At 38.2% G+C, this 14,669-nt stretch overlaps 2 protein-coding genes across 2 annotated transcripts; both read right to left on the reverse strand.

Annotated features, from left to right (window-relative positions):
* Positions 1-4,107: 4,107 nt before the first annotated feature.
* LOC130649161 (uncharacterized) lies at positions 4,108-7,244 on the reverse strand. The gene is made up of 4 exons (XM_057455392.1): positions 6,768-7,244; positions 6,584-6,693; positions 6,313-6,482; positions 4,108-6,096 (listed from the first exon to the last, which is right to left on the reverse strand). The coding sequence occupies exons 1-4, from the start codon at positions 7,143-7,145 to the stop codon at positions 5,909-5,911; spliced, it is 846 nt and encodes a 281-aa protein (XP_057311375.1). The 5' UTR covers positions 7,146-7,244; the 3' UTR covers positions 4,108-5,908.
* Positions 7,245-8,180: 936 nt separating this feature from the next.
* LOC130648655 (uncharacterized protein K02A2.6-like) lies at positions 8,181-9,698 on the reverse strand. Its single transcript, XM_057454711.1, has one exon. The coding sequence runs from the start codon at positions 9,696-9,698 to the stop codon at positions 8,181-8,183; it is 1,518 nt and encodes a 505-aa protein (XP_057310694.1).
* Between the last annotated feature and the right edge of the window lie 4,971 nt (positions 9,699-14,669).

The raw sequence follows: 14,669 nt of genomic DNA on the forward strand, positions 1-14,669 counted from the left end.
GAAACGTTTACCCAATGCACTCCACGTTTCATCAGCTTGCTGATCTATCACTCGCGTTATTGATGCCATAACGTCATGCAATGCCAAAAAAGTTCAGCAATAAATCCATAGACAGTTGCGAAGATGCGGTTTTTATAGGGTTTTTTTGTGGAAGACATTAAATTGCTTAGACGTGAAATGTTTTCTTGACGTTTACAGGGTCATTTTATGTCATTTTTGTGGGTTTTTTTTATATTAAATATAAATGCATGATTTTGTAAATGAAAACAGAAAGAGTGAAAGTTAATTTAAGTGTTTTTTTGAAGTATAATATGAAAAAGGGGTTTGCTTGTGAATCATGAAAGCGAAGTCGTTATATATTGCGAAATATTTAGTGTAACAAACCAACTTGGTATGTTTGTTGATATTTTAGTTTAATTCCCCTCACTAACTACAGGCCGATATCTCTTCTTTCCAACATAGATAAAATTTTTGAAAAACTTGTACATTCTAGATTAACATCCTTCCTAAATGAACATAACATAATTACTAACAAACAGTTCGGATTTCGAAGTAAGCATTCCACCTCTCATGCACTTATCAGTCTCACTGAACAAATTCGGTCAGCCCTAGACAAAGGACATTTCTCATGTGGGGTCTTTATTGATCTGCAAAAGGTGTTTGATACTGTAGACCATGCAATTCTTTTATCCAAATTAAATCATTATTGGATTAGAGGTTTGCCTAAGCAATGGTTTAAATCATACATTCTCAATCGTACCTTCTCATCTCTGATGCTGTAATTAACTCGGAAACTTTCTATTTGCTGATGACACCTGTGTCCTATTTTCTCATAAAGATCTCAGCATAATCAAAAAGAAAGTTAACCTTGATCTAAAACTCTTACTACAATGGCTGAATGATAATAAGATAGCTCTTAACGTGACCAAAACTAAATTTATCCTTTTCAGAAATATCAGAAAAAAAATTAACTATGCCATCAAGTTGAAACTAGGTGGTAAACGTCTCTCACTCTCATCATCAGTCAAATACCTGGGGGTTTACTTAAATGAAAATTTAAGCTGGTTCTATCATTATAACACTCTTGCTCTTACACTTCGTAGAGCCAATGGTATTCTCTCAAAATGACGTTATTACTTATCTCGGAAAACCCTACGCACTGTATATTTTGCCCTTTTTCACTCTCATCTATCATATGCAATTCAAATCTAGGGTCAAAATCTTCCACTCAACTCTCGCATTTTTAAACTACAAAAAATTAAACGTTTTCTTAGTGTATAAAACTCTTAACAACTTATCTCCTTCGGATAGACAAAATTCTTACCTCACTTAGTCTTTCTAGACTTAAATTTATTACCTGTACATTTCTCCAAAAAATCACAACTCTTAAAATATATATATTTTTTTTGCATATTGCATATAAACAAAAATAGTTTTGAAACTATACCTAAAGGTGACCTCCTTAGATTAGCTTTTGCTAGTGGTCGGTCTCCTGACTGCTATAGCTTGTATTGTATTATTTTTCAACATACAACTTTATATACATTTATACATTTATATATTATATACTGTACAATCTATTTAGCAGCAAATAAATACTACTACTACATTTAATCTAAAAATAGTGAACATTGCGTAGCTGCGTTGCTGCTGCTATACTTGTTGCATTTCTGATGTGAGCCATGTGTGAGCTAAAAAAATGACTGTTTGGTTTATTTATTTATTTTTATTATTGCGTTGCTGCGTTGCAGAGATATGGCGGGTACAAAAATCGAAAATTGTCTTTCGATTTATCTAGTTACTAATAAAATTGACCAAAAGAAACGCTAAGCTATTACAAATTCTCCTAAGAACATTTTTTATAAGAATCAAATCTCCGTCTTACACGTCTTATTTTAGATAGATAAAACCACTAAAATTAACAGGAATTAACTACAATAAAGTGAGACAATTGTGAATATATTTCATTATTTATAAACTCTTACTGTGTCTGCCAATATCAGGCTTCATCAGCATGACTAGGTGAATCAAATGATCACACCAGCCATGGACAGCAAAATAAAACACAATAATAACAAAAACAATAAGAATATGGAAAGATCAGGATAATGAAGATGAAATGTACATACATGTGATATGATACATACACACCTCAACCCATGTATTTGTTCAGATATACTTGTTTATTCATAGGGCTAAACTGAAGTTTCGTTTGAACTTTAAAAGAAGAATTAAGAAGGGCTTTTTACTGCTTCTTGCATGCTGAAATAGGAAAATGCAACTTTCGGTTAAGAAAGTTGCAACCTGGAAAAAGGGGACCGTAATGATTTGGCTTGAAGTCTACACCAGACTTAACAATATCTTCATAACAAAATAAAATTTTTAACTGATCTTCATCAGGTAAAATAGATGGGTGTGGCAATATACACTGTGTAAAGAGAGTTGTAACAAACTGTAACAAGCCGAACTGTGGGTAAAACGTTTTAATTTTTCTCTTTATTACTGTTGACAAGGCAAGTATTGATAGGAAAGGAGATCATGTTTTGAGGGTACAGTTGTTGATTGCTTCTGCTTTAACTGCCTCCTTAGGAGAAAGAGTCGTATCACAAACAATATGGGAAGGGGAAAATCTGAATAAACTTTTCTCAGATATAAAAATATTTGCCTTTTGGTTTTTAAAAGCAAACTGGAAACAAGGATGATTGGAATAAAAGGAAGGATGCAAGAAAAGTTCTATGGATGTCAAGATTCTCAAAACACCAACAAGAGAATTATCACCTATACCAATACCAACGATGCTGAGCTGTATAGACAGTCTCCTGATGGATTGGATCTAAAAATAATATATTTTACCATGACCTTTTACTCAAGAAACTTTGTTTCCTAATAGCTATTCGAAGAGTTGTTTATTTTCATCACCAACCTTACTTATCCAGATGTCAAGTTCTTGCTTCTAATAACAACACAAATATTAATTGAGAAAGAATTCCTCCGCAATGCTGAAAATTCTGTTTAAAGCTCATATTACAAAAACAATTAGCCCTAGCTATAGCTAATTAATCTTTTTGTATTTGGTTTTAATAGTCTGTTGTATAAAGCTCTCCCCAACTAGCTTTTCGTAGCGAATATACTGAAAAACTTTAAATAATTGCAAGGTGTGTTGGAGAGTAAAAAACATACTTCTCACCTTAAAGCAATAATTCCTTTATCTTCACACCTCACCTCAGATGGAAGGTATATATCTGGACCTGAATTCCGATGAAGACTTTTACCAACCAAGGGATAAATATCCCCAGATTTTATTCATCCAACAACGAATCCTATCCAAGGTCCTTTTCTATTAGTGCTGAATTTAATAATTGACATGATTCAGCATACTTTTTAAAAGGGTCTGATTGCAAAATATGATTGCCAAAGTTCAGCACTTGTAATATTTGTGTATTTGTGTACTCAGCTTCTAAAACACAGACAAAAGACATTATAATTTCCTCTGGGTGATTACATTAATGTTGGTTGAAAAAAAACCTGAATGATAAGAACCATGTGTTTTTGAATGGGTCTAGGAGAATGAACCTATTTAATTTCCCTTGGCCTTGCATCAATCAAATTCTGAAAAAATAAACACTTCTCAAATGATTTTGTCAGATTTGGAGACTGTTGGTTTGGTTGGAACTTTGCATATAAAATTAGTAAAGTTGCCAAATTGTTTAGTTGTTTCTTTTATACTTTTCCGAATTAGCCTTAATTATTTATGAGATGAAAAACAGCGCTTTCAATTCCATTGACTTGGCCATTCCTTTAAGGCACTGGAAGCTTCACTATATAAAAATGTTTTCTTTTTCTTTTAGATTGTGTACAATGGTAGTGAGTGATGTAATCTTCTAATGCGTGTGGTGAAAAGAAGGAGAAACCGTTATTGTTTTTCTGCCAAAAATTGAAGCTATTTAATAAATCTTGATAAAGTTAAAAAAACTGTTTTGATTTGTTTGTTTTTGTTTTAACTGTTTTCCGTGAGTTTTCGAAATTCGTTCCAGCAGATTCTGTGGCTTCTAGTGCCGGTATTTTTACGTGAAAAAATACTGTTTTGTTGTAAGGTCATTTACGAAATCGTTAACGTTAGGACCAACTTCTGCGGGTTGCACAACTCGATGTATTACATATCTTTCGGAATACTGCTAAAAGTGTAATTTTGTAATGCGCTCTTTACTTTTATCATTCTGTGGGAAAAGGGGGTACAAAATTTTAACACGAGTATGGTGGCCCATGGCTGCCATCGCGTTTTTGTTATTACTTTATTTTCATATTGACACTCAATTCACCTTCATATGATAATCAAAATAAATCGAATCGCTTTGTAAACAAAATCAAAATGAATTCAATTTTGATATTGGCCCATCGCTGCCACACGCGTTATCAATTTAATTTTAAATCGATTTTGCTTTTGAAATCGACTTTGCTTTTCAAATTAAATTGAATTCATTTCGTTGCTTAGCCCATCGCTGCCAATGTTTTGATATTTTGAGACATGACTTATAATGCCGATGTTTTGATGTTTTGAGAAATGACTAATAACAAACCACGCTAAACTTTACAATATGGCTGACAGAAAACGAAAAGAAAAACACCAGCAATGGCAGAAGTTTAATAAAGATTGTAAAATTAAGAGAACGTCATCCTCTGAATCAGCTGGAAGTCACATATTAACAACTAACGAATTAACTGTACAGCCCCTAGAAAGTGACACTAGTGGTAAGGCAAAAAAATACGAACGAACTGGCCCACAAGAATTTGTGGAGTTCGCATTTGAAGAAGTAACCATACCAAACATCAAACAAGCCTGTAACAAATATTTTAAAGACAGATTACCAGCTGGTATGACTTGCGACATATTAGCAAGTGACAGAGGTCCATCATGCACTAAAATGAGTCATCTTTCAAATCTCAAAGTCATTAACATCAGATTCATCAAAGACCACATTGAATCACAGACCACCTCAAGTGCAACAACTGGAACGGGAACGTACAAACCAAGTATCAATTCTTTAACAGCAAGTTCATCAGTAGTATCACGATCTTTGCCTCAAGTCTTGAAATCACGTAAACTTCCAGCAAAGTCGATTTCTGTAGCCAAAAGTTTAAAAGTTTCTACGATGATGAAACTGGGAAAAGTGATAACCAAATATAATGGCAGTAGTGAACAAGTGGAAATGTGTGATTTTTCTATAAAAACGATGTCATGGACTCTGCCAGAAAAGCATTACATAACTGTTGAAGAAAATCCATTTGCTACTGGTGGGTTTAGAGCAGCATATTTTGGGAAAATGAGTGGATCGAAAAGTGAAAAAAAGTTTGTCATCAAACGATATTTAGAAAGCAGCCTTGACGATTTGAAACAAATAAAGGAAAGTTCTGAATGTCATGCACGAAAAGCTGTCCAAATGCATGCTTTAGCTGCAAATTTTGCCTTGCAACTCAGTGAAGCACTCTTTGAAGGTGGTTATATTGGGCCCAAGATGTTATACAATACAGCATCATTCGGAAGACTTGGTGTCGAATCAGAAATTGTGACAATAGAAGGATACGTAGATGGGGAGTTCAGTAAATATATAAATAAGGATGGAAGTATATCGCCTGGAAATATTTTGTTTAACCAAGAAATGGCAGAGTGTTTAACTCATTTTTCTTATGTGAAATCCAAGGAAACACTTATGCTGGTGGACATACAAGGTTCGGGGTTAACATTATATGATCCTGAAATTGCTACTATGAAAAGTAGCTATGATGAAAATGACGAACTTTTGTTTTGAATGGGGAACTTATCTACGCTTGCAAAGGAAAACTTTTTCGCTCAGCACGCATGTAACAATTTTTGTCACATAGCAAAAATTTCTTCACAACATTGATAAAGTTATGTAATGTTATTTTTCAACAGTAAATAAGACTCTACATATTTGGTTGCGGAGATTTTTGCAGGATCTGGCAGTATGTTTTGACATTTATTTCTGAATGCTTCATCAATGTAATCTTCAGTTGTTTCACTCAGTACATTTGATAAGTCTGCTACATCTTCCAGCTCTTTGTCGTTCACAGGAAAACCTGGATGTATATAAAGATTTTTGTTACATTTTGATTACCTTAGGCATACTAATTTTCGTGTGTATATAATTTATACATAATATAATATTTATTGACATAGATAAAACACAATATATAGGGTAAAATATTATATACCCTATTTATACGTTATAGAAAAGCCGGAATATGTACTTTTAAGGTATTTAAAAAATCAATCATCAAAAAATAAAAGCATACCACATTCCAATAAGTCATATTCTTGTGGAAAATCGTATATGTGGTTTGGTATACCATCAGGCAAAATGGTATTTTTTTGTTTCCTTATGCGATGAGTGTTCCACACGATTTCTCGAAATTCGTCCAATTCTCTCTGGATAAGTGGTATCATAACGTACTTCATAATATTCCTGAAAGAGTATAGTGATTGTTTTTTATTTGTTTACTATTTTTAGAAGAATTTTTATGATGCTGTTATATTTTCTTCTGAATACATTTTATTCTACATTACCTATCTGCTTCATTATGTGGGTCATAATGTCTTTCTTCTTTCAGCCATTGTAATCCATCCTTGAAATATTTCTCAAGTCTCTCGTGGAGCTCTTTCCACCAACGTTCAATCTAAAAACAAGAATGCCGATTAGGTATTTGAAAAAGAAATTAGGCAATATTGGACTATCAGAAATGATACTTACTTGATTTGAAGTTGATGGTCCATAGCACACTGATTCAGTGGGATCGTCAAGGTCTTCGCAATTTCTTCTCAAGTATGATTGCATTGTGGCCATAACGCCAGTTTCTGTTCCCTTGTCGATGCGAATATATGCAGGGATGATGTTTGTTTTACATAAGTGCTCTAAATACCATTTACCGATCAATTCTGGTTTGGAATTTGAATCCCATACACGCAACCAAAGAGCAACTTTTACTTTTAAATCGAATTTAAACGAAGTAAATTTATTTTGATTTGATTTCAATTTTGATTTGAAATTAAGATGAGTTCGATTTGAAATTGAAATGAAATTGTTTTGATATTTGTTTATTTTTTTTGCATGGCAGCCATGGGCCACCATACACGAGTTATTCGTTTTTGTTAGTTTCGCGTAATCTAATTTTCTCGCACATTGTGAATAGAATATCCCACGCACATCAAATACTCGCGCAGTCTATTCGAAAAAAAACTGTCTTTGCGCAACAAATTGTTCTGCAGAGCGTTCATTTTCCTACCTCGACCCCAGGGTTCTTCTATATGATATTCAATTTTGATGTATTTGGGAAGATGTTAGCGCCAAAGAAACAAGAAGCGCTAGGGATAAAGTATTGGATAGTTTAATTTTGCTTGCAACTTGCGAAATGCTTCGCAACCTTTTTTTTAATTTCTAGTTGACTGACTGAGTGACTGATTAGTCAAAATGAATCAGTCAAAATCTGCAAGCTATAATTTGCAACCCTCTCAGTCTATATGGTAGCAACGTCACAACTTTAACGTCAACATTCGCTATAGGCGAATTAGAGAGGGCTGTGAACCATGGCTTTTTGCCGTAAATATACAATCTGATTTTTTAACGCCCTCCGTTTGCAACACCTGGATCGTCGACATCTTCGCTTGGCTAACATTTTTCGTCAAATTTACACTTAGTCACGCGACTTATCTGACTAACCCTGGATCCGCACCTGGGGTATTCTATAGTTTAGCCTTAAATGTTTAATTGTAAAAGTTTTGGCCGGTTTATGCCATAGCCAAAATTTAAAAAATACGTATAATCGTGTAGCAAAACTGTGCGTTAAAAACGGGGATATTTCAAGACCGCTAAATGTTCCATCGCGAATTATCAAGTATCACCTTAAATTTAATTCCATTAAAGGTTACCTCCCCAGCAAAAATAAGTTGCCCTAAAATAATCCACAACAACATGTTATTCGACAAAATAACTGTATAAGGATGAGATCAATAATTGAGACAATGTTGTGACTTGCTGATATGCTATAATCTTGAATAATAATAAATGCTAGATCATAACGAGTAGAGTTCCTAACATAAGATAAATCGTAACAAGTAGGGTTCCTAAGATATAACGGGTAATATATATACATGTCTCTTTTTTTTTTTAAACAAAAACTAAATATACTAAATGATGGACACGAGTAATTTCGTGTGTAAATGAGTATTTCATAACATAGTCTTTAAATCTTTCTGGTGGTCTTCTAGTGCGTGTTGATCGTCTCGTTTGGATGACGGGTGTCGGAGGGCAGACGATTGATGGTGGAGTGTCTGCCTGAGTTGTCTCTTGTTCAGTTGGAATTGTTTCTGGTTGATTGATTGCTGGTAGATCTGTCCCGTTAGTACTGGGAAGATGTTCTTCTTTTGTTTGTCGGAGAATGTCTACACGGTATTGTCGATGGGGTAAACTTTCGCTGATTACCCCGGTCTTTTCCCATCGAAGCAGTGCGTTCCCCGTTTGGTTCTGAATGGAAACAGTGTCTCCAACTTTCAAAACAGGGAGTTGTCGTTGTGATGTCGTGCAAGCTTGTTGGTGTTTTCTCGTAAAAGCGTTCTCGCAAATATCGGCTAAGTCAATCCATTCTTTCCGGAAACGTCTTGGTGCTGGAAGATGGTCTCTGATGTTGCGTCCAAATAGGAGCTCAGAAGGTGAGACTCCCATGTCTGGTGATGGAGTGTTTCGGTACAGGAGAAGGGCTTTGGCGACATTATCGGTGTCCAGTGACCCAGATTGACTAATATTGGTCGTTAATATTCGTTTGATAGTCTTAACTGCGGCTTCTGCTCGTCCGTTGCTTTGGGGGTAGCCGACAGATGATACTCGATGTGAAACGTTCCAAGATCGTAGAAAGTTTTCGAACTCGTGAGATGTAAATGGCGGACCCCCGTCTGATGATAGTTCTTCGTGGACGCCAAAATTTGTGAAATATCTTCGAAAAATGTTTACAACCGTGGTAGCTGTAGCATCAGGTTTGGTTGAGGCTACCTCTGGCCAACCAGAGAAGCGATCTGCGTAGACTATATACAGACGCCCTGCCATGTGAAATAGATCGGCAGCTGTCTGTTGGAATGGATAAATCGGCGGATCGGGGACTTCCGGTGTATCTTTGCGATTTGAGGGAGCGATTTGGTTGCATCGGGTGCATTGATTCCTGTGATTTTGTATGTGTGAGCTCATTTGTGGCCAGAAGAATTGTCTTTTTGCATTTTCTCTCATTGCGCTGACGCCTTGGTGTCCGATGTGTAACTCTTCTAGTAGGGTACGTCGAAGAGCGCGTGGTATCAGGACGCGATCTTCAAGCATAATTAGATTGTCTACACAATATAAATCATTTTTCAATCTCCAGTAGGGTAAGATATGTTGTGGTAAAGTTTCTTTGTTGGTTGGAAATCCCTCGAGAATTGTACGGTGGAGATCTTTGTACTCGGCGTCTTCATTTGCTTTGCGTGAGATGTCCTCAAGGGAACACGAGTTGTTTTGGTTGAAACGGAGGTGGATAGAAGCCGAGATAGTAGCCTCGATCTTATCAGAGGTGTTTGACGGTGGTGAAAGCGGTATCCGGGACATGAAGTTTGCTCCTACGTTTTTCTTGCCCGGGATGTGGATTACTTGGAAGTTATACATTAGAGTCTTTTCTCTGATGTCTTACAGTCTTGGGTTTTTTAGCTCGAACAATTCTCTTTTGTTAAATATTGGTACCAGAGGCTCGTGGTCGACGGCGATAATTAGGTTAGGGCATCCCATTACAAACATTCGGCAAGATTGTAAGGCGAATAGTAAAGCGAGTGCTTCGCCTTCGACTGTTGCGTATCCGCTCTCTGCGTGGGATGTGAAGCGAGAACCAGCGTAGCATGTTTTCCAGTGGTTTTCTCCGCACGTTGGCTTAATCGAAGGACACAAACAATGTTTTTGGAGAAGGGTGAAGCCGATACCAGTCTTGCTCCAGTCGGTCGTGATGCAGGTTTGTCGGTTTATCTCGAAAGAGCGAACGCCTTCATCGATGCTGTCGAGGATCTTTTGTTTGGATTCTTGAAATACGCGCTCTAACGTCTCATCCCAATAGAATTTTCCATCATGTTTCAAGAGTTCTCTGAACGGAGTCATGACGGGTGCTTGTGCGAAGGCGTAGGAGACTTGGTTTACTAAGCCGAACAATGATCGAACACCGGTGATGTTGGTCAGCGATGGAAAGTTTTTAATGCCTTTTAAGATTTTTTGGTTTGGTTTGTAACCATGTGGTGTGATAACAAAACCAGCGAATTCAACGGTGTCTTTCGCGAATTGAAATTTCTCGGAATTAAACACTATCCCGTTGTTGGCACATAGTGTAATGTAGTTCATTGTGTGCCAAAATGCTGTTGCGATGTCAGAGTCCCAAAGGATCGAGTCGTCTACACAACGTTGGACACGGGGAAAGTCATTTGTTATATCGTCAAAGCGTTTCGTATACCCGTCTCCAGATCCATGGAATCCTTGTGGTGCTCGGAGGTAGCGGTATCTGCCCCATTCGGTGATGAATGTCGTTGCTTCTTCTGCGTCGTTGGCTAATGGAACGCTGTGGTATCCGTTCCAGGCGTCGAGGGTTGTCTTTTTGGTTTGCGGTGGAACTACACTTACGATGTTGAAGGGTGATTGGCTGTAATGAGTTTCTCGTTTGGTAGATGCGTTTAGTTTTTGCAAATCTACTGTTCGACGGAGAGTGGCTTCGTTCTTGGGAACGGTAATCATCCGAGAACACCAGTTTGTAGGTGTCCCGGTTGGGACTGGTTCGACAATCCCCAAGTTTACATCTTGATCGAGTTGGTCTTTGACGGATTCTTTCCAGTGATGTGGTACTGGTATTGGTTTATGAACGGAGACAGGGTTTTCGTCCTCACGAAATTGGATTTTTAATGGTTCGCCTGTCATCACTTGTAGCTTTTGGTGTTTGCAAGTGTTAAATGCATTACTCGAAAAGTATGTTTTGATCCAAACCTGTAATTGTTCTGTATACTCTGGTGTCGCTGGAAACGGAATCGTGTCAGGTATGGGTGGACATGGTGAACGACGTGGACATCCGCACTCGGCAACGGAGTCGTCTGGTGAGTCTGTTGCATTCAGTTGGCTGGTTGCAATCTGCTCTGGGAAGGTAGAGTGTACGATGTTCAACTTTTTCAGTGCTGTTTTTGATAGAAAAAATCCTTTAACTTTGTCACATAAGTAAACAATTTCTATTGTGGTCGATGTACCGACGGTGATGTCAGCAATGATTGCGCCTTTAATACTGATGTCGTTATTGTTCACAGCGCGGAGACCATGTCGAGTTTTTATCAAAGCGTTTTTACTACAATTCAATTGTGAAAGCAGTTTTATTCCTGCTGTACATGTTTAAGCGCCAGTATCAGCGATGGCGCTAACTCTGGTAGGTTGAAGTTTATTCAAAGAAAACGATTTACAAAGTTTCTGATGTGCAGATGAGTTGAGTGAAATAGAGATATTTACTGTTGGCTGTGGGGATGGGTTTTGTTCGTTGAATTTATCATTTTCCCATTGTCCGTGAGGTACGCCATCTAGTCAGAAGGACTCGGTGATGCTACCAAGGAAGGAAGTTTCGGCTGGGTCGGATGGATCTGGGGCGTCTTGAATGGCGTTTGTCTTACTGCTCATGCAAACATTCGCGAAATGGTTAAGTTTTCCACAGTTATTACATTTTTTGCCTTGTGCTGGGCATTGCTCTCTTCCTTTTGGATGACGGTTGTGTCCACATCCTCTGCATTTTCAATCTCCTTCCTGATCGTTTGGGCGATTGTTGCCTTGTGACTTCTGTCTTAAGTCACTACGTTTGTTGCGTTGGTAGTCGGATTTGACGCCGCTTACATCTGATTGGGCGGGCAATGATGGTTTGAAGTGCTCCGTGGCTTGGGCGGTTGCTTCGAATGTAAGGAGGCGGTCTGTCATTTGGGTAAGTGTCTCTATGGAAGTCATTTCACTTAAGATCTTTGTGCGATGGGAGGAGCTCAATAATCCTGCTATGACTTGCGACATAATCATATTTTCGGAATACGATATTTCACAGTTTTGGTCATCGCAGTCACATTTACGTGAAAAGTTGCAGAGCATCGCTTGAGATTTTAAACGGGAGATGAAGTGAGTGATCGTTTCGCTGTCACTTTGTCGCATGGAGACAAACTGTTGTCGGTAAACTTCAGGGTGAATCGTTTTTACTGCAACCGATTTGATGTATGATAGCAGTTCCGCTTCGGTGGCTCTATCGAGGGCGTCTGGCCCAACAAAGTTGTAAAGCATTTCATTCACGTTGGAATCGCAGGTGGAGCGTAGTTCATTCCTGATATCCTGTATGTTTTGAAGGTGGGTCATTTGTTTGTATCGTCTCCACGCATCCGTGAAGATTATCCATTTAATGTCACTGCAATCCGCAGAAATCGTCGGTCGGTCCGGTTTCGAACATCGATTTCTTTCGTTGGTAGATGGAGGTGCAGGTGCTTGGTTGTTCAGAGCTACGGTAGGGAGGACTTGGGACATGAATTGGGTCCATTGTTCCTGCATGACTTTCTGTTGCTTTTGCATTTCTAGCACCATGGCCAGGGCGGCGTTAGTTGCATCGGTGCCGGCGGGGGTCGGGGCGGTTAGGGCGGCGTTCTCAGGGTTCGACATTGCAATTCAAGGCGGAGTACGGCGATATAGCTGGAAATCTTTAAAGAGCGAATCGGCGTGTGACCACGATGGCGTAAATCCAAGATGGCGGTGTGACCAAGGAATAATAACAAGCGAGAGTGTTCGGAGCACTCACAAAACGGCGAAAAGTGAATACAATTGCGATAACAAAGCGAATTAGTGAGTAAACAATGTTCTGTAAAATGATGCAGCAAGTTTAAATATGTTTGATGTATGTGTAATCGTATAACTTCGAGTGAAATAACAAGTTTTCAGTGGTCTGTGAAAGTTTTTTTTTGAATGTTTGTATAACTTACACAGTTCGAGTTCACGTTTGAACAAACGAATGATGGATTCGAGACTTGGTTTGTTAAAGGAACAAGCGTCAAGAAATCGAAGGTTGTAGGTATGATTAAACTGCTCGCAGCGCCATGTATAAGGATGAGATCAATAATTGAGACAATGTTGTGACTTGCTGATATGCTATAATCTTGAATAATAATAAATGCTAGATCATAACGAGTAGAGTTCCTAACATAAGATAAATCGTAACAAGTAGGGTTCCTAAGATATAACGGGTAATATATATACAACAACAATGTTTTTTACTATATTTACAGATTAAAGGAGTACCATTGGAAAAGAAATTGACTTAGTGCTGTTTAGCTACCTCTCCAAACCCTAGTCACGCGGGCATTATGAAAACGGTAAAAAATGCTCACATCAGCAATGTTACGTCATCACGAGATAAGCTACTGACCAGAACGAAAATTGTAGTAAAGATTATGCAGACTTTGCACTTACCCCACCCCCTTTCCCTGTATTATAAAGTGAATTCTAAAAGCATGCAGAAGCAAAACCAATTTTTAAGGAAATTAATAAGTGTATCAACACGAGTATGAGTATGGAAGAAAATACATTTTTGGGTTTTCAATATGAACCAACGGGATACAACTCTGTTCAAGTGGCTTGCCACCTCTTCGTAAATTATTTTCTTTTTGCTACTGTCCGAAAGGATAACGAATGACAATCTGGGAAAGACAGATTGACACTGGGAAAGACTAGACCCTTTCTTTTTATTTATTTGCTTATTTTGTTTTGTGTGTGTCTATGTATGTGTGTTATTCTTCTGTTATTTTTCTGTTGCATGTAGATAGATAGATAGATGTGCATATTTTACATGGCTAGCCTCACAAATATCGAGGAATATACCCTGTCTATTATTTCCAGGAGGGGCCATGGCGTAGATGGAGAGTCCTAGAGTATTTAATGCTCATTTTGAGTTACGCAGACCCAATTAGAGCCCGCGCTCTACTAGACAACTCCCGGCAACATCCAACGGCCCACACAGTGTGCTATCTTCCCAATTTCCCTCACATGGCTTGGGTTAACCCGGGGCTATGGTAACATTCACTCGCCCATGTTGAATCACCGTCAAGAGGAATCGAACCCCGGTCTCCCGCACAGACTACGAGAGCTATAACCACTAATCTACGGCGCCATCACACTTCCTATTGTCAGTCACCAGTTATAAGTGAAGTATTCAGCAATAGGCAGATAGTACTGTCACGCAAGGGGTCAATAGGTAGAGTCGTGGGATGGCATGAAAAACATATCTGCTGAGCCCGCATAAAAGTTGGCAGCCCCAACCCAATTGTTATCTGTCGCTCCCACCAAGCTTAGGCCGGCGTGTGGGATTTTTTATGGTCTACAACAAAGTTAAATTTTTTAAACAATGATACCCCCAACGATATAGACCCTGACCGTATTAGGACTACCCCTCCGGATATCGATTTCGTTATTACTAACTCCTCTGTCCTTCCTGCTACCTGTGATTCTTCGTTACTCCCTTCCACTAAGCATTGGACATTAAAACCGTGTAAAGTTGTTTTGCAAGATGTGCTAGCTGTTGATTCCACTGAAAAGTCTCGGCTGCTGAAA

The sequence above is a fragment of the Hydractinia symbiolongicarpus genome, chromosome 7 (genome assembly GCF_029227915.1).
Source record: "Hydractinia symbiolongicarpus strain clone_291-10 chromosome 7, HSymV2.1, whole genome shotgun sequence".
In the NCBI taxonomy this organism is placed as follows: domain Eukaryota; kingdom Metazoa; phylum Cnidaria; class Hydrozoa; order Anthoathecata; family Hydractiniidae; genus Hydractinia; species Hydractinia symbiolongicarpus.